The 22,500-nt window shown below is 36.3% G+C and overlaps 2 protein-coding genes across 2 annotated transcripts in view; both read right to left on the reverse strand.

Annotated features, from left to right (window-relative positions):
• Positions 1–923, reverse strand: part of LOC307027501 (kinase D-interacting substrate of 220 kDa B-like) — a 57,809-nt gene extending 56,886 nt beyond the window's left edge. Inside the window, exon 1 of the mRNA XM_079695764.1 lies at positions 759–923. The gene's annotated coding sequence lies outside the window, so the exon portion shown is untranslated. The remainder of the gene's footprint in view (positions 1–758) is intronic.
• A 2,726-nt stretch (positions 924–3,649) lies between these two features.
• LOC307027504 (lysophospholipid acyltransferase 2-like) overlaps positions 3,650–22,500 on the reverse strand; it is a 39,255-nt gene continuing 20,404 nt past the window's right edge. Inside the window, exons 12-14 of the mRNA XM_079695769.1 lie at positions 20,110–20,242; positions 8,894–9,045; positions 3,650–6,887 (exon numbers count right to left, since the gene is read on the reverse strand). Coding sequence (XP_079551895.1) covers positions 6,752–6,887; positions 8,894–9,045; positions 20,110–20,242 — 421 coding nt within the window. The 3' untranslated portion in view covers positions 3,650–6,751. The remainder of the gene's footprint in view (positions 6,888–8,893; positions 9,046–20,109; positions 20,243–22,500) is intronic.

Here is a 22,500-nt window from a genome sequence, read left to right on the forward strand (position 1 = left end):
GAATAAGGTGTTACTGAATCAGGTGTTGATGAATAAGGTGTTACTGAATCAGGTGTTGATGAATAAGGTGTTACTGAATCAGGTGTTGATGAATAAGGTGTTACTGAATCAGGTGTTGATGAATAAGGTGTTACTGAATCAGGTGTTACTGAATCAGGTGTTGATGAATCAGGTGTTGATGAATAAGGTGTTGATGAATCAGGTGTTACTGAATCAGGTGTTACTGAATCAGGTGTTGATTAATCAGGTGTTACTGAATCAGGTGTTACTGAGCTGAATCAGGTGTTGATGAATCAGGTGTTAGTGAATCAGGTGTTGATGAATAAGGTGTTGATGAATCAGGTGTTACTGAATCAGGTGTTGATTAATCAGGTGTTACTGAATCAGGTGTTACTGATTCTTCAGTGCTGCTACCTATAACATATCTTTATTTCTAATTGTTCTGTAATCCTGATAATAACAATCTCTATTTATATCAAACATTTTAATCTCTTTTTAATGTAATTGTGTCTCCTGATGACGTCATCTCGGTATGTAAACCCGTTATAACCTGAATAACCTTCAGACTCTGTGATTAACCCCTTCAGACACAGAGCAGGATTCTCTCATTTTAACGATAATAATAATAATGCATAGTAACCTTATATATTAATATTAATAATGATGAATATATATATATATATATATATATATATATATATATATATATAATATATATAGCGATCAGTCAATCAGACGGTACCGAGGACAGGGTCTACCTTCAGGGGAGAATCAGACCCGGAGCTTCAGGGCGGTCCCGGTCGAGCTGCAGCCGGGTTTCGGTGCCTGTTTTCGGTCAGACGTCAGCGTTTCCTCGGCCTGCCTCTGGATGATCACTCTGCATCCCGGACAACAGCAGCAGCAGCCATCTTAGAACAACAACCAAAGCGTTCTAAACTGAGCTAACTGCTTCCGGTGGCTGCTGACAAAATAAAAGCATGTGCAGGGAGTTAGTTACTGCAGCGGAACGATGTGCGGAGCTTTATTGTGAAGGACGGAAGTGCCCGAAGAGGAAAACGGACGGACGATATTTTCCATTAAATGCGGAGTTTATTCATCGTTAAAACGAGATACAATCGGATCAGTATGTTATTATTATATCGATCAACCTTTGCTTTAACTCCCCTCTCTTATATCAGTCCTTATTAATCTGATTTAGGCCAAATTATTCCATTAAAACATCGATTAAAACGTCATTTTGACCATTGCATGATATTTAATTAAACATGTTGGCTTTCAGAAATCTACAACATGTTTTCTGTATAATTATATAGTGCACTAATTATATATTTATTATATTGTGTACTAATTATATATTCGTATATTTGTATTAATCATATTTGTATATTTATATTGTGTATTCAATATATATTCATAGATCCTTCATTATTGATGTTTATATATTCTCTAATTTATTTTATTAAAATTGGGATCAATAAAGTTTATATTGTGTTTTCCCGGCTGACATTGTTTTGTTCTGGATGTTATTTAAAGCCCAGAGAAGCTAAAACTCAATAAAAACTAAAACTCATGTATAAAACTAAAATGCTAAAACTCATGTATTTCTTACATAAATATATATATTCATGAAGCTATTTAGAGTTTCCGATCAATAAGAAGAAGCTCATATCTTATTCCTAAATATGGATTCTAAACCATATTTGTTTCTGTATTTCTTTTATCTTTTCTTCTGAGTGAAACTCTTGGAGACTTTGGTCCGTCGTCTTATCGTCTGAGGTCTGAACTGATTACCAGCTGCTTCAGGGTTCAAGGTGCTGGTTTATTACTCTGATCAGTCTGGATATGACTCATGATATGCTGTTAAAGCACCAGAGATATCATATTCAAACTGCTTTAATATATAATTGAGAGGGATGAAACCCTCTTAAATGGTCACACATGCAGAGCACACAGCACACACAGTGAAATGTGTTCTCTGCATTTAACCCATCCTAGCATCAGGAGTCTAGAACCAGAAGTCTAGAACTAGGAGTCTAGTCCCAGAAGTCTAGAACCAGGAGTCTTGCACCAGGAGGCGCTCACCAGGAGTCTAGTCCCAGGAGTCTAGTACCAGGAGTATAGCACCAGGAGTTTAGTACCAGGAGTGTAGCACCAGAAGTCTAGAACTAAGAGTCTAGTCCCAGGAGTCTAGTACCAGGAGTCTAGTACCAGAAGTCTAGAACTAGGAGTCTAGTACCAGGAGTCTAGTACCAGGAGTGTAGCACCAGAAGTCTAGAACTAAGAGTCTAGAACTAGAAGTCTAGAACTAGGAGTCTAGTACCAGGAGTCTAGTACCAGGAGTGTAGCACCAGAAGTCTAGAACCAGGAGTCTAGAACTAGAAGTCTAGAACTAGGAGTCTAGTCCCAGAAGTCTAGAACCAGGAGTCTTGCACCAGGAGGCTAGCACCAGGAGGCTAGCACCAGGAGTCTAGTCCCAGGAGTCTAGTACCAGGAGTCTAGTACCAGAAGTCTAGAACTAGGAGTCTAGTACCAGGAGTCTAGTACCAGGAGTGAAGCACCAGAAGTCTAGTCCCAGAAGTCTAGAACTAAGAGTCTAGTCCCAGGAGTCTAGTACCAGGAGTCTAATACCAGAAGTCTAGAACTAGGAGTCTAGTACCAGGAGTCTAGTACCATGAGGCTAGCACCAGAAGTCTAGAACTAGGAGTCTAGTCCCAGACGTCTAGAACCAGGAGTCTAGTCCCAGGAGTCTAGTACCAGGAGTCTAGTACCAGAAGTCTAGAACTAGGAGTCTAGTACCAGGAGTCTAGTACCAGGAGTCTAGTACCAGGAGTCTAGCATCAGGAGTCTAGAACCAGGAGTCTAGTCCCAGGAGTCTAGTCAGAGGAGTCTAGTACCAGGAGTCTAGTACCAGGAGTCTAGAACTAGGAGTCTAGAACCAGGAGTCTAGCACCAGGAGTCTAGTCCCAGAAGTCTAGAACTAGGAGTCTAGTACTAGGAGTCTAGAACCAGGAGTCTAGTACCAGGAGTCTAGTCCCAGAAGTCTAGAACTAGGAGTCTAGTACTAGGAGTCTAGAACCAGGAGTCTAGTACCAGGAGTCTAGTCCCAGAAGTCTAGCACCAGGAGTCTAGCACCAGGAGTCTAGCACCAGGAGTCTAGAACCAGGAGTCTAGCACCAGGAGTCTAGTACCAGGAGTCTAGAACCAGGAGTCTAGCACCAGGAGTCTAGCACTAGGAGTCTAGCACCAGGAGTCTAGAAACAGGAGTCTAGCACCAGGAGTCTAGTACCAGGAGTCTAGAACCAGGAGTCTAGCACCAGGAGTCTAGTACCAGGAGTCTAGAACCAGGAGTCTTGAACCGGCGACCCTACGGCTCACAGTCCAAGCCCCTACTGTCTGAGCCACTGCCGGACTTGAGTCTCTTAACTGAAGAAAACATGTAAAAACATGTTAATGCAAACTGGAAATGGAAAGGTAAAATCATACAAACATAAATAAAAAAACATACATTTAAAATATGTTTTAAAATATATTAGAAAAATAAATAAATGCCACCATGAAATAACTGAATAGATAAAAGGTCAAATAAAATAGGACAGCAAATAAATAGGGGATTAATACAAAGGTCAATAAATAAAAACGCACATTTAATACATTTTTTTATTTAAATGAATACTTTTGATGTTTTTATTTGTATATTTATGTGTTTTTTGAGTCATTTGTGTTTTTATTTTTTACTCTGGCAGCTTCGAGAAGAACACACGATGTCGGGCGTCAGAGAAATCCAAGGTTTAATCACAGCATTTACAAAAACAAACCAACACGTCGTCCATATCAAACCCACGGAGCGGAGGGGTTTCTCTGGGAATCATCTCTAACAAAAGCCTCGATGTTTCAGCAGCAGAGGAACATCGCCAGGCCTCGGGGCGCTAAAGAAAGAAAGAGAGGAAACGGGAACGCTCACGAGAGAAAGGAGCGTTCCTGATTCAGCAGAAAGAGACAAAGCAGTCAGCGGCGGAAAGTAAAACACAATCCAAATGTCAAATTAACTTTCAATTTAACAATCTGTCTGCGGCTCAGAGAGACATGTGGAGACCCCAAAGTGTTCTAATAGAAGTGTAGAGTGGGGTCTGCAGCTCATAGAGACATGTGGAGACCCCAAAGTGTTCTGATAGAAGTGTAGAGTGGGGTCTGCAGCTCATAGAGACACGTTGAGACCCCAAAGTGTTCTAATAGAAGTGTAGAGTGGGGTCTGCAGCTCATAGAGACATGTTGAGACCCAAAGTGTTCTGATAGAAGTGTAGAGTGGGGTCTCCAGCTCATAGAGACATGTGGAGACCCCAAAGTGTTCTGATAGAAGTGTAGAGTGGGGTCTGCAGCTCATAGAGACATGTTGAGACCCAAAGTGTTCTGATAGAAGTGTAGAGTGGGGTCTCCAGCCCAGAGAGACATGTGGAGACCCCAAAGTGTTCTGATAGAAGTGTAGAGTGGGGTCTGCAGCTCATAGAGACATGTTGAGACCCCAAAGTGTTCTGATAGAAGTGTAGAGTGGGGTCTGCAGCTCATAGAGACATGTTGAGACCCCAAAGTGTTCTGATAGAAGTGTAGAGTGTGGTCTGCAGCTCATAGAGACTGCTGGATGCTAACCTGCATGTTGGGACATGTTACATTGTTCATATAAGTTGAGTTAATTAGACTTAAATCTTACTGTGTGGACAATAGTTAAAAAATGTCTTGTCTGATTTGAACAGTTTAGGAGTGGTTCTGGAGGTTATTGAGGATGCCGAATCCATTTCTGACATTTCCGGGATCAGAAATATCAGTTTAAACCAGAAAGTGGACATATCTGTTCTCTCTGTGGGCTGGTCTTTATGAATTTTGGCTCCATTTTTAAGTTTTCGGGGTCTCCAAACTGCCATTTATTATCCCAATAAGGTCAGACTCAGCATCCTCAATAACCCCCAAAACCACTCCAGAACTGTCCAAATCAGTCGAGACATGTTCTACCTATTGCCCACATACAGTAAGATATAATGCTAAGTAACTCAACTTATGCTAACTGTGCTAATGTCCCAACAGCTGCAGGTTAGCATCCAGCAGTCTCTCTGATGCTGGAGACCCTACTCTAAACTTCTATCAGAACACTTTGGGGCACCCACATGTCCGGGTTCAGACTTTAACCCTGATGAGAAACAGGAGGATCGTAGCTATAACGTACCGCGGGATACTTTACCATGCAGGGCTCTAACATGGCCTTCATGATGCATCATTTCAAACAGCCTAAGGTCTTGGTTCAGAAGAAATACATTCAAGTTCCTTCAGAAGGAAAACTGAACCAACTGCAACATAATGGCCTGTTAGCTGTTTGAGCTAAATATGCTAAACTCACTGGTTCACTTTTACGTGCTGTTACCTAACCCAAAGCTAACTTTAGCTAGCCTGGACCAAACTGTTGAAGCTAATAAAATGGACCATTAGCTAACTGGAACTCACTGGTTTCACCTTACGAGCCGTTAGCTAACCATACAACGCTTTAGCTCAACTGAACCTGAAATAGAGTTGTTATTAAGTTAGCTTTAACCTGAACCAATTGGTTTAGCCAATGAAGTGTCAGCTAATCCTCGTCTACCTGCTAACTCTTCCAATCAAACTGAATCTGTTTTTGTTATAGCTTATCAACTATTGGTTAACAGATGAGCTTTTAAATTAAACAGCTAACTGTACCAAAGGTTTACGTTGCTTAGCTTAGCCGCTATTAAACATTTTCTAAAGTGTTTAGCCAGTTTAAACCATTAAACAACGTTTAAAATAGGTTTAGCTTTAAAATAAACGTACTTTAAAGAGATAACCCCCCCACTGATCCTTTAGTTAACCTGAACAGGTGTTATCAGCAACACGGTGTAAACAAGAGGCTGCTAGGTCAACCTTAAGCTAACCTGTTGTTAGCTACACTGGGGCCAACTCTCTTAGCTCAACAACTAAACCAGATGCTAATGAATAAGCTAAATACTGAAGTGTTAGCTAATGCTGCCCTAAACCAGATTAGCTCAATTGAACGTAGCAGCTAGGCTAGGTTGTTAAATAACCATTAGCCGAACAAGCTAACCACTCTGTTGCCCCAACAGATGGAAAGCTAACGCTATCTAAGCGCTAACTCACACAGCTTACATCAAAACACACTTCTGTTTGGATTAATTACATAAATAACAAACATCTACAAATGTAAACACTTCCCCCCGCTCACACCGACAGAGCAAATACTGCACTTCTCTTTTTCCTGTACAAAAACCACTAAGGCGACTGGGATCCTCGTTGGCAGTCATTGGCACTCTCTCCAGACTGACAACACTGAGATGGTTTAATAGAGAACAACACGACGTCTGAGAGCATCTGTTCAACGCTCTGGACTTCAACACGTTTTATTTACATGTCGTTTCCATGTTCATCCTTTCATTCACTCCTTATCAGTCATTCCTGCAGATGGACAGTCAGCTGCTCCAAATCAAGAAACTGAATATAGGTACGTATCTATATATATATATTCTCCATCTTTGCAGATTCTCTGACTCAGAAAGAGATCTGTCCCGGCGGTCCTTCTCTCTCTAGTTTTTCTGTAAACACTTCATCACGCCCCCATATGATAGAGTTTTCAACTTCCTGTCCCGCCCCTCGTGCTTCCTGTAGCAGCGACAGCAGGAAGGCATGGTCCTCGTCTCTCTGTACAAGTTTATGGAAGTGAAACGCTGACTGTCCCTCATGTGGTCTTCTCCCTCTGGATGAAGTTCCTGTGTGTGGCCTGCAGGTGGCGCTGCTCTTTGAGGTGTCTGTGTTTGACGGGCAGAGCCACGGCCAGCAGGATGCAGACCACATGGAGCCCGAAGTACCAGGACCTGCAGCAGGAGGTGGGACATAAGCAGTGTTTAGTGTTAAAGGTCTCCTATCATCTTCTCCTTCATAAAGACAGGTCTCAGATACATACAGCGCCTGTCTCTGATTGGCTGAAACACCAAACAGATCATTGCAGCATTACCCATAATCCCCTCTGTTTCCGCCCTGTTTCCAAAGTGCTGATTCTCTGTGTGTTACTTTAGATGAAAATAAGGAGACACATGTTGATGTAGAAGAGACATGAAGAAGAGGGGACACATGTTGATGTAGAAGAGACATGAAGAAGAGGGGACACATGTTGATGTAGAAGAGACATGAAGAAGAGGGGACACATGTTGATGTAGAAGAGACATGAAGAAGAGGGGACACATGTTGATGTAGAAGAGACATGGAGAAGAGGGGACACATGGTGATGTAGAAGAGACATGGAGAAGAGGGGACACATGTTGATGTAGAAGAGACATGAAGAAGAGGGGACACATGTTGATGTAGAAGAGACATGGAGAAGAGGGGACACATGTTGATGTAGAAGAGACATGGAGAAGAGGGGACACATGGTGATGTAGAAGAGACATGGAGAAGAGGGGACACATGTTGATGTAGAAGAGACATGAAGAAGAGGGGACACATGTTGATGTAGAAGAGACATGGAGAAGAGGGGACACATGTTGATGTAGAAGAGACATGAAGAAGAGGGGACACATGTTGATGTAGAAGAGACATGGAGAAGAGGGGACACATGTTGATGTAGAAGAGACATGGAGAAGAGGGGACACATGTTGATGTAGAAGAGACATGGAGAAGAGAGGACACATGTAGATGTAGAAGAGACATGGAGAAGAGGGGACACATGTTGATGTAGAAGAGACATGGAGAAGAGGGGACACATGTTGATGTAGAAGAGACATGGAGAAGAGGGGACACATGTTGATGTAGAAGAGACATGGAGAAGAGGGGACACATGTTGATGTAGAAGAGACATGGAGAAGAGGGGACACATGTTGATGTAGAAGAGACATGGAGAAGAGAGGACACATGTAGATGTAGAAGAGACATGGAGAAGAGGGGACACATGTTGATGTAGAAGAGACATGGAGAAGAGGGGACACATGTTGATGTAGAAGAGACATGAAGAAGAGGGGACACATGTTGATGTAGAAGAGACATGGAGAAGAGGGGACACATGTTGATGTAGAGGAGACATGAAGAAGAGGGGACACATGTTGATGTAGAAGAGACATGAAGAAGAGGGGACACATGTTGATGTAGAAGAGACATGAAGAAGAGGGGACACATGTTGATGTAGAAGAGACATGGAGAAGAGGGGACACATGTTGATGTAGAAGAGACATGAAGAAGAGGGGACACATGTTGATGTAGAAGAGACATGGAGAAGAGGGGACACATGTTGATGTAGAAGAGACATGAAGAAGAGGGGACACATGTTGATGTAGAAGAGACATGAAGAAGAGGGGACACATGTTGATGTAGAAGAGGGGACACATGTTGATGTAGGAGAGACATGAGGAAGAGGGGACACATGTTGATGTAGGAGAGACATGAGGAAGAGGGGACACATGTTGATGTAGAAGAGACATGGAGAAGAGGGGACACATGTTGATGTAGAAGAGGGGACACATGTTGATGTAGGAGAGACATGAGGAAGAGGGGACACATGTTGATGTAGGAGAGACATGGAGAAGAGGGGACACATGTTGATGTAGGAGAGACATGAGGAAGAGGGGACACATGTTGATGTAGGAGAGACATGAGGAAGAGGGGACACATGTTGATGTAGAAGAGACATGAAGAAGAGGGGACACATGTTGATGTAGGAGAGACATGAGGAAGAGGGGACACATGTTGATGTAGGAGAGACATGGAGAAGAGGGGACACATGTTGATGTAGGAGAGACATGAGGAAGAGGGGACACATGTTGATGTAGGAGAGACATGAGGAAGAGGGGACACATGTTAGCCTTGCTTTAGCTTGTTGTTGTTGACTGACCGGTAGAACTTGAGTGAGGGTCCGATGGACAGCAGGACGAACGGCACCACCATGTAGCAGATGCAGATCTGAGTGGCCGCCCACGTCATCACGTCGTAAACTCGCTTCAGGGTCCGGGAGCGCAGGAAGAGCGGCCGCACGTTGTGTCTCACCTGAGGGAAGAAAACAGTAAGTGGACTGTACTTATACTGTACTTATACTGTACTTATACTGTACTTATACTGTACTTATACTGTACTTATACTTTACTTATACTTTACTAATACTGTACTTATACTTTAGATATACTGTACTTATACTTTAGATATACTGTACTTATACTGTACTTATACTGTACTTATACTGTACTTATACTTTAGATATACTGTACTTATACTGTACTTATACTGTACTTATACTTTAGATATACTGTACTTATACTGTACTTATACTTTAGATATACTGTACTTATACTGTACTTATACTTTAGATATACTGTACTTATACTGTACTTATACTGTACTTATACTGTACTTATACTGTACTAATACTGTAGATATACTGTACTTATACTGTACTTATACTTTAGATATACTGTACTTATACTGTACTAATACTGTACTAATACTGTACTTATACTGTACTTATACTGTACTAATACTGTACTTATACTTTAGATATACTGTACTTATACTGTACTTATACTGTACTTATACTGTACTAATACTGTACTTATACTTTAGATATACTGTACTTATACTTTAGATATACTGTACTTATACTGTACTTATACTTTAGATATACTGTACTTATACTGTACTTATACTGTACTTATACTTTAGATATACTGTACTTATACTGTACTTATACTTTAGTTATACTGTACTTATACTGTACTTATACTTTAGATATACTGTACTTATACTGTACTTATACTGTACTAATACTGTAGATATACTGTACTTATACTGTACTTATACTTTAGATATACTGTACTTATACTGTACTAATACTGTACTTATACTGTACTTATACTGTACTTATACTGTACTAATACTGTACTTATACTTTAGATATACTGTACTTATACTGTACTTATACTTTAGATATACTGTACTTATACTGTACTTATACTTTAGATATACTGTACTTATACTGTACTTATACTGTACTTATACTTTAGATATACTGTACTTATACTGTACTTATACTTTAGATATACTGTACTTATACTGTACTTATACTTTAGATATACTGTACTTATACTGTACTTATACTGTACTTATACTTTAGATATACTGTACTTATACTGTACTTATACTTTAGATATACTGTACTTATACTGTACTTATACTTTAGATATACTGTACTTATACTTTAGATATACTGTACTTATACTGTACTTATACTTTAGATATACTGTACTTATACTGTACTTATACTGTACTTATACTTTAGATATACTGTACTTATACTGTACTAATACTGTACTTATACTGTACTAATACTGTACTTATACTGTACTAATACTGTACTTATACTGTACTTATACTTTAGATATACTGTACTTATACTGTACTAATACTGTACTTATACTGTACTAATACTGTACTTATACTGTACTAATACTGTAGATATACTGTACTAATACTGTAGATATACTGTACTTATACTGTACTAATACTGTACTTATACTGTACTAATACTGTACTTATACTGTACTAATACTGTACTTATACTGTACTTATACTTTAGATATACTGTACTTATACTGTACTAATACTGTACTTATACTGTACTAATACTGTACTTATACTGTACTAATACTGTAGATATACTGTACTAATACTGTAGATATACTGTACTTATACTGTACTAATACTGTAGATATACTGTACTAATACTGTACTTATACTGTACTAATACTGTACTAATACTGTACTAATACTGTACTTATACTGTACTAATACTGTACTTATACTGTACTTATACTTTAGATATACTGTACTTATACTGTAGATATACTGTACTAATACTGTACTTATACTGTACTAATACTGTACTTATACTGTACTTATACTGTACTTATACTGTACTAATACTGTAGATATACTGTACTTATACTGTACTAATACTGTACTAATACTGTAGATATACTGTACTAATACTGTAGATATACTGTACTTATACTGTACTAATACTGTACTTATACTGTACTAATACTGTACTAATACTGTACTTATACTGTACTTATACTGTACTTATACTGTACTTATACTGTACTAATACTGTACTTATACTGTACTTATAATGTACTTATACTGTACTAATACTGTACTTATACTGTACTAATACTGTACTTATACTGTACTAATACTGTAGATATACTGTACTTATACTGTACTTATACTGTACTAATACTGTACTAATACTGTACTTATACTGTACTTATACTGTACTTATACTGTACTAATACTGTACTTATACTGTACTTATACTTTAGATATACTGTACTTATACTGTACTAATACTGTACTAATACTGTACTTATACTGTACTTATACTGTACTTATACTTTAGATATACTGTACTTATACTGTACTTATACTTTAGATATACTGTACTTATACTGTACTTATACTGTACTAATACTTTAGATATACTGTACTTATACTGTACTTATACTGTACTTATACTTTAGATATACTGTACTTATACTGTACTTATACTTTAGATATACTGTACTTATACTGTACTTATACTGTACTAATACTTTAGATATACTGTACTTATACTGTACTTATACTGTACTAATACTTTAGATATACTGTACTTATACGTTACTTATACTGTACTTATACTGTACTTATACTTTAGATATACTGTACTTATACTGTACTTATACTTTAGATATACTGTACTTATACTGTACTTATACTGTACTTATACTGTACTTATACTTTAGATATACTGTACTTATACTGTACTTATACTGTACTTATACTGTACTTATACTTTAGATATACTGTACTTATACTGTACTTATACTGTACTAATACTTTACTTATACTGTACTTATACTTTTGATATACTGTACTTATACTGTACTTATACTGTACTTATACTTTAGATATACTGTACTTATACTGTACTTATACTGTACTTATACTGTACTTATACTTTAGATATACTGTACTTATACTGTACTTATACTGTACTTATACTTTAGATATACTGTACTTATACTGTACTTATACTGTACTAATACTGTACTTATACTGTACTTATACTGTACTAATACTGTACTTATATTGTACTTATACTGTACTTATACTGTACTTATACTTTAGATATACTGTACTTATACTGTACTTATACTGTACTAATACTGTACTTATACTGTACTCATACTGTACTTATACTGTACTAATACTGTACTTATACTGTACTTATACTGTACTTGTACTGTACTAATACTGTACTTATACTGTACTAATACTGTACTTATACTTTACTTATACTGTACTAATACTGTACTAATACTGTACTTATACTGTACTAATAGTGTACTTATACTGTACTTATACTGTACTTATACTTTACTTATACTGTACTAATACTGTACTTATACTTTACTTATACTGTACTTATACTGTACTTATACTTTACTTATACTGTACTAATACTGTACTTATACTGTACTTATACTGTACTTGTACTGTACTAATACTGTACTTATACTGTACTAATACTGTACTTATACTGTACTAATACTGTACTAATACTGTACTTGTACTGTACTAATACTGTACTTATACTGTACTTATACTGTACTAATACTGTACTTATACTGTACTTATACTGTACTAATACTGTACTTATACTGTACTTATACTGTACTAATACTGTACTTGTACTGTACTAATACTGTACTTGTACTGTACTAATACTGTACTTATACTGTACTAATACTGTACTAATACTGTACTTATACTGTACTAATACTGTACTTATACTTTACTTATACTGTACTAATACTGTACTTATACTTTACTTATACTGTACTAATACTGTACTAATACTGTACTTGTACTGTACTAATACTGTACTTATACTGTACTTATACTGTACTAATACTGTACTTATACTTTACTTATACTGTACTAATACTGTACTTATACTTTACTTATACTGTACTTATACTTTACTTACACTGTACTTATACTTTACTTATACTTTACTTATACTGTAGATATACTGTACTTATACTGTACTTATACTGTACTTATACTTTAGATATACTGTACTTATACTGTACTTATACTGTACTTATACTGTACTTATACTGTACTAATACTGTACTTGTACTGTACTAATACTGTACTTATACTGTACTTATACTGTACTAATACTGTACTTGTACTGTACTAATACTGTACTTATACTGTACTTGTACTTATACTGTACTTATACTGTACTAATACTGTACTTATACTGTACTTATACTGTACTAATACTGTACTTATACTTTACTTATACTGTACTAATACTGTACTTATACTGTACTAATACTGTACTAATACTGTACTTATACTGTACTAATACTGTACTTATACTTTACTTATACTGTACTAATACTGTACTTATACTGTACTAATACTGTACTAATACTGTACTTATACTGTACTAATACTGTACTTATACTTTACTTATACTGTACTAATACTGTACTTATACTGTACTTGTACTGTACTAATACTGTACTTATACTTTACTTATACTGTACTAATACTGTACTTATACTGTACTAATACTGTACTAATACTGTACTTATACTGTACTAATACTGTACTTATACTTTACTTATACTGTACTTATACTGTACTAATACTGTACTTATACTTTACTTATACTGTACTAATACTGTACTAATACTGTACTTGTACTGTACTAATACTGTACTTATACTGTACTTATACTGTACTAATACTGTACTTATACTTTACTTATACTGTACTAATACTGTACTTATACTTTACTTATACTGTACTTATACTTTACTTACACTGTACTTATACTTTACTTATACTTTACTTATACTGTAGATATACTGTACTTATACTGTACTTATACTGTACTTATACTTTAGATATACTGTACTTATACTGTACTTATACTGTACTTATACTGTACTAATACTGTACTAATACTGTACTTGTACTGTACTAATACTGTACTTATACTGTACTAATACTGTACTTGTACTGTACTAATACTGTACTTATACTGTACTTGTACTGTACTAATACTGTACTTATACTTTACTTATACTGTACTAATACTGTACTTATACTGTACTAATACTGTACTTATACTGTACTTGTACTGTACTAATACTGTACTTATACTGTACTAATACTGTACTTATACTGTACTTATACTGTACTAATACTGTACTTGTACTGTACTAATACTGTACTTATACTGTACTTATACTGTACTAATACTGTACTTATACTTTACTTATACTGTACTAATACTGTACTTATACTTTACTTATACTGTACTTATACTTTACTTACACTGTACTTATACTTTACTTATACTTTACTTATACTGTAGATATACTGTACTTATACTGTACTTATACTGTACTTATACTTTAGATATACTGTACTTATACTGTACTTATACTGTACTTATACTGTACTTATACTGTAATTATAGTGTACTTATACTTTAGATATACTGTACTTATACTGTACTTATACTGTACTTATACTGTACTTATACTGTAATTATAGTGTACTTATACTTTAGATATACTGTACTTATACTGTACTTATACTGTACTTATACTGTACTTATACTTTAGATATACTGTACTTATACTGTACTTATACTGTACTTATACTTTAGATATACTGTACTTATACTGTACTTATACTGTACTTATACTGTACTTATACTGTAATTATAGTGTACTTATACTTTAGATATACTGTACTTATACTGTACTTATACTGTACTTATACTGTACTTATACTTTAGATATACTGTACTTATACTGTACTTATACTGTACTTATACTGTACTTATACTTTAGATATACTGTACTTATACTGTACTTATACTGTACTAATACTTTACTTATACTGTACTTATACTTTTGATATACTGTACTTATACTGTACTTATACTGTACTTATACTTTAGATATACTGTACTTATACTGTACTTATACTGTACTTATACTGTACTTATACTTTAGATATACTGTACTTATACTGTACTTATACTGTACTTATACTTTAGATATACTGTACTTATACTGTACTTATACTGTACTAATACTGTACTTATACTGTACTTATACTGTACTAATACTGTACTTATATTGTACTTATACTGTACTTATACTGTACTTATACTTTAGATATACTGTACTTATACTGTACTTATACTGTACTAATACTGTACTTATACTGTACTCATACTGTACTTATACTGTACTAATACTGTACTTATACTGTACTTATACTGTACTTGTACTTTACTTATACTGTACTAATACTGTACTAATACTGTACTTATACTGTACTTATACTGTACTAATACTGTACTTATACTGTACTAATACTGTACTTATACTTTACTTATACTGTACTAATACTGTACTAATACTGTACTTATACTGTACTTATACTGTACTAATAGTGTACTTATACTGTACTTATACTGTACTTATACTTTACTTATACTGTACTAATACTGTACTTATACTTTACTTATACTGTACTAATACTGTACTAATACTGTACTTGTACTGTACTAATACTGTACTTATACTGTACTTATACTGTACCAATACTGTACTTATACTGTACTTATACTGTACTAATACTGTACTTATACTGTACTTATACTGTACTAATACTGTACTTGTACTGTACTAATACTGTACTTGTACTGTACTAATACTGTACTTATACTGTACTAATACTGTACTAATACTGTACTTATACTGTACTAATACTGTACTTATACTTTACTTATACTGTACTAATACTGTACTTATACTTTACTTATACTGTACTAATACTGTACTAATACTGTACTTGTACTGTACTAATACTGTACTTATACTGTACTTATACTGTACTAATACTGTACTTATACTTTACTTATACTGTACTAATACTGTACTTATACTTTACTTATACTGTACTTATACTTTACTTACACTGTACTTATACTTTACTTATACTTTACTTATACTGTAGATATACTGTACTTATACTGTACTTATACTGTACTTATACTTTAGATATACTGTACTTATACTGTACTTATACTGTACTTATACTGTACTTATACTGTACTAATACTGTACTTGTACTGTACTAATACTGTACTTATACTGTACTTATACTGTACTAATACTGTACTTGTACTGTACTAATACTGTACTTATACTGTACTTGTACTGTACTAATACTGTACTTATACTGTACTTATACTGTACTAATACTGTACTTATACTTTACTTATACTGTACTAATACTGTACTTATACTGTACTAATACTGTACTAATACTGTACTTATACTGTACTAATACTGTACTTATACTTTACTTATACTGTACTAATACTGTACTTATACTGTACTAATACTGTACTAATACTGTACTTATACTGTACTAATACTGTACTTATACTTTACTTATACTGTACTAATACTGTACTTATACTGTACTTGTACTGTACTAATACTGTACTTATACTTTACTTATACTGTACTAATACTGTACTTATACTGTACTAATACTGTACTAATACTGTACTTATACTGTACTAATACTGTACTTATACTTTACTTATACTGTACTAATACTGTACTTATACTTTACTTATACTGTACTAATACTGTACTAATACTGTACTTGTACTGTACTAATACTGTACTTATACTGTACTTATACTGTACTAATACTGTACTTATACTTTACTTATACTGTACTAATACTGTACTTATACTTTACTTATACTGTACTTATACTTTACTTACACTGTACTTATACTTTACTTATACTTTACTTATACTGTAGATATACTGTACTTATACTGTACTTATACTGTACTTATACTTTAGATATACTGTACTTATACTGTACTTATACTGTACTTATACTGTACTAATACTGTACTAATACTGTACTTGTACTGTACTAATACTGTACTTATACTGTACTTATACTGTACTAATACTGTACTTGTACTGTACTAATACTGTACTTATACTGTACTTGTACTGTACTAATACTGTACTTATACTTTACTTATACTGTACTAATACTGTACTTATACTGTACTAATACTGTACTTATACTGTACTTGTACTGTACTAATACTGTACTTATACTGTACTAATACTGTACTTATACTGTACTTATACTGTACTAATACTGTACTTGTACTGTACTAATACTGTACTTATACTGTACTTATACTGTACTAATACTGTACTTGTACTGTACTAATACTGTACTTATACTGTACTAATACTGTACTTATACTTTACTTATACTGTACTAATACTGTACTTATACTGTACTAATACTGTACTTATACTTTACTTATACTGTACTTATACTTTACTTATACTTTACTTATACTGTAGATATACTGTACTTATACTGTACTTATACTGTACTTATACTTTAGATATACTGTACTTATACTGTACTTATACTGTACTTATACTGTACTTATACTGTAATTATAGTGTACTTATACTTTAGATATACTGTACTTATACTGTACTTATACTGTACTTATACTGTACTTATACTGTAATTATAGTGTACTTATACTTTAGATATACTGTACTTATACTGTACTTATACTGTACTTATACTTTAGATATACTCTACTTATACTCTACACTATGGAGACACTATGGACGCACTCGTGAACTGTCAACGGGGGGGGGGGGGGGTAAACTGTGGACCTCTGTCGCTTGTCAGCGCAACTTACATGATGCCGTTTAAAAATATCTAATCATAAAGGGCGGTGCCGGCCGTCAGCGAGCCGAGCCAGCCTTTCTGCGCGACTGTCCCTCAAATGCGGGACATGGTATCAATTTGTGGGACGCGGGACAAATGATAAAAATGCTGTGTGTGCAGTCCCGCACAAAGCGGGACACCTGGTCACCCTACACCAGTGGTCCTCAAACCTTTTCTGTCAGGCCCCCCCTTTGGGCCCCCCCAACACAAATAGTCACGTAATGGGCCAAGTTAACATTTATTAAAATGCATCAATACGTGAGCATTCCTTTGCTAGAACAGTGAGTTATAACACTTTGCAATCTGTGCAACAAAATGAAAAGAAAGAAAATGCTGATGTTTGGCAAAGTGTGTGTTAGCATGAGCGGCTGCAGTGAGCCTGTTCTGCACAGTTCCTCAGATCGGGGTCTCAGGCTCAGTGGCGGCGCCAGAGATTTATTTTGGGGGGCTGTGGGTCCGACACACACTCGCTCCCTAAGCGTCCAGGAGCTTGGTCAGGGTCCCGTGGCGTGCAGACGCTCCGAGGCTCCTTCAGCTTCATAAAGGGACGCAAAGAGCTTTCAGCTGATTGCAATGTATTCCCATCGGGGGCGGGATTTGACGCTCATGGAAGCACGACATCCATTTATGTCGGCGGCTCTTAAAGGCAATGTGAGCGTCCATTCCCATTGGATAACGGAGAATTGTACACCCGGAAGTAAGTATTCTCCTTCCTGTCGATCTGACAGTGATATCTGCTCATCGACTCAAACACACCAGATTACCTTCGTTAATTAACGACATTGATTGGTTTAAACTGTGTGCGATGCTTTTGTGTTTTTCCCCTTCAATTCTGAGAAACAACTTGTTTCCTCTGAAATGTGGAGCGCCAAAGAGACTACACTACCCACAATCCCCAGCTATTGTTGAGACGACGCCTGTCCGCTTTGCGACAAACCTCTTGATAAGTCAACAAGCTCTGTGATTGGATGAAACATAAATACATGCAAAACAAATCCAACCCTATCTCCTAAAAGTGACGTTCCCACAGAACTAAACTGCATTCTCAATTACGTTTAGCTAGAGACGTATTTTCTCCCACGTGACGTTTCTTATGAACGTATCTCAAAGACGTTTATTTTCTACATATCTTTGCCATTTATTGTCTTGCTTATAATAATGATAATAGTCATTAATAAATATCATTTTAGAGCACACTTTTGAAATCAGTAGGCGAGGCTGTAATTTCTCCAGCTGTTACTCTCATGAGGCAGAACATAAGAGTTCTAACATGCCAACAAGCTGCTGTGTCGTTTATTCAGGGTTCTTACACCTTTTCCAAAGTCAAATTCAAGCACTTTTCAAGCATTTTCAAGGATTTCAAGCACCCGTACGAACCCTGTTTATTGCACCTCAAACATTAAAACAAATCCAGAGTTACGTGTTTCTGAACTTCCTCTAAGAACAAAGGACAGTAACAGAAGATCTCTGTGGCTTCAGGCTCGATCGCCGTTCAAATGACAGCGTTGGTTTCCCCAAAAGTGGGCGGAGCTGTAACGTGACGTAGATTTTACTCTCTTCTATTATTCAAAACCATTCTATTTATTCTAACGTAAATTACATGCCAGTGTTTGATCTTTTTATTACTTATATTGTTATACTTTATTTGCTATGAGTTATATCTGAAGCAAATGATGTTTCTGAAGATGTGAGGTCAATTCCACCCTTCAATGTAGCATAAATGTGAACTCTCATTACGGGAACATACCGGAAACACACGTAGGAAAGATCCTCAGCTCACTGATCGGATGTTTTATTGGACTAATGCACGTTTTTAAAGATATTACTGATTTTCTTTGAATATCAGAATGTAAATACTGAGTTGAGAGAATAGTCAGGGGATTTGGGTGATGGGAGACACATCTATGGAATCACAATTTCAATAGCTTACCATTAAATGACGGATATGCCTTTCTGTCTGTGAGGTTTTACAAATCAGATATTAATGTGTAGAAGTAAAACATGAGAAATAGTATATCCTGTAAAATTATGTAAAAACATGAATAAAACTACATATCTTCAGAAGTTATACAATAAAGTATGCAGCTATATATCTGAGACGTATATGCCTATAAATAGTATAATAGGAGACCTTTAATACACATGAGGTTATAAAGCATGCTTGGTGCTCACCGCCCTGGCTGCCAGCGTGATGAAGATGCCGGTGAGGAAGGTGAGGTAGTACCCGGGATACGCTCCGTGCCACATGGCCGACAGGATGAAGGTGGCGGCTGTCGGGTAGTAGGGACAGCGCTCATAGCAGACCCTGGACCAGCAGACACAACACTTCAGCTCTGAGCACTTTCTCACATGTTAGGCATGCCTGAGACTTTTTTGTGTAAAAATGCTATTAAAACAGCTGTGCTGCACAATCAAGTAGTCAGAGATGGCAAAACACATCCTTCACTCAAGTAGAAGTACAGATACTCGTGTTTAAAAATACTCTGGTGAAAGTAGAAGTACTGACTAAACTTCTTTACTCAAGTCAAAGTAAAGAGGCTTTGAAATGTACTTCAGTAAAAAGTACCCATAACTAGCAGCTGTTTTAAAGAGTACCTGACCTCCCTTTATATTAATAGAACAATAATGTCATTGTTAGCTAATGAATGTTTCCATGGTGAACTGCTATATATGATGTGCTGAAGTGACTGGATGTGATGTTGGATGTGATGTTGGATGTGATGATGGATGAGATGTTGGATGTGATGATGGATGTTGGATGTGATGATGGATGTGATGTTGGATGTGATGATGGATGTGATGTTGGATGTGATGTTGGATGTGATGATGGATGTGATGTTGGATGGGATGTTGGATGTGATGTTGGATGTGATGTTGGATGTGATGTTGGATGAGATGTTGGATGTGATGTTGGATGGGATGTTGGATGTGATGTTGGATGTGATGTTGGATGAGATGTTGGATGTGATGTTGGATGAGATGATGGATGTGATGATGGATGTGATGTTGGATGTGATGATGGATGTGATGATGGATGTGATGATGGATGTTGGATGTGATGATGGATGTGATGTTGGATGTGATGATGGATGTGATGTTGGATGTGATGTTGGATGTGATGATGGATGTGATGTTGGATGTGATGATGGATGTGATGTTGGATGTGATGTTGGATGTGATGATGGATGTGATGTTGGATGGGATGTTGGATGTGATGTTGGATGTGATGTTGGATGTGATGTTGGATGAGATGTTGGATGTGATGTTGGATGGGATGTTGGATGTGATGTTGGATGTGATGTTGGATGAGATGTTGGATGTGATGTTGGATGTGATGTTGGATGAGATGATGGATGTGATGTTGGATGAGATGTTGGATGTGATGATGGATGTGATGATAGATGTGATGATGGATGTGATGTTGGATGTGATGTTGGATGAGATGTTGGATGTGATGTTGGATGTGATGTTGGATGTGATGTTGGATGAGATGTTGGATGTGATGTTGGATGTGATGTTGGATGTGATGTTGGATGTGATGTTGGATGTGATGTTGGATGTGATGATGGATGTGATGATGGATGTGATGATGGATGTGATGTTGGATGAGATGTTGGATGTGATGTTGGATGTGATGTTGGATGAGATGTTGGATGTGATGTTGGATGTTGGATGTGATGATGGATGTGATGTTGGATGTGATGATGGATGTGATGTTGGATGTGATGATGGATGTGATGTTGGATGAGATGTTGGATGTGATGTTGGATGTGATGTTGGATGAGATGTTGGATGTGATGTTGGATGTTGGATGTGATGTTGGATGAGATGTTGGATGTGATGTTGGATGTGATGTTGGATGTGATGATGGATGTGATGTTGGATGTGATGTTGGATGTGATGTTGGATGTGATGATGGATGTGATGTTGGATGAGATGTTGGATGTGATGTTGGATGAGATGTTGGATGTGATGATGGATGTGATGTTGGATGTGATGTTGGATGTGATGTTGGATGTGATGTTGGATGAGATGTTGGATGTGATGTTGGATGTGATGTTGGATGTGATGATGGATGTGATGTTGGATGTGATGATGGATGTGATGTTGGATGTGATGATGGATGTGATGTTGGATGAGATGTTGGATGTGATGTTGGATGTGATGTTGGATGTGATGTTGGATGTGATGTTGGATGAGATGTTGGATGTGATGTTGGATGTGATGTTGGATGTGATGTTGGATGTGATGATGGATGTGATGATGGATGTGATGTTGGATGAGATGTTGGATGTGATGTTGGATGTGATGTTGGATGAGATGTTGGATGTGATGTTGGATGAGATGTTGGATGTGATGTTGGATGAGATGTTGGATGAGATGTTGGATGTGATGTTGGATGAGATGTTGGATGTGATGTTGGATGTGATGATGGATGAGATGTTGGATGTGATGATGGATGTGATGTTGGATGTGATGATGGATGTGATGTTGGATGAGATGTTGGATGAGATGTTGGATGTGATGTTGGATGAGATGTTGGATGTGATGTTGGATGTGATG

This window comes from Notothenia rossii (genome assembly GCF_949606895.1).
Source record: "Notothenia rossii genome assembly, contig: scaffold_123, whole genome shotgun sequence".
NCBI lineage: Eukaryota > Metazoa > Chordata > Actinopteri > Perciformes > Nototheniidae > Notothenia > Notothenia rossii.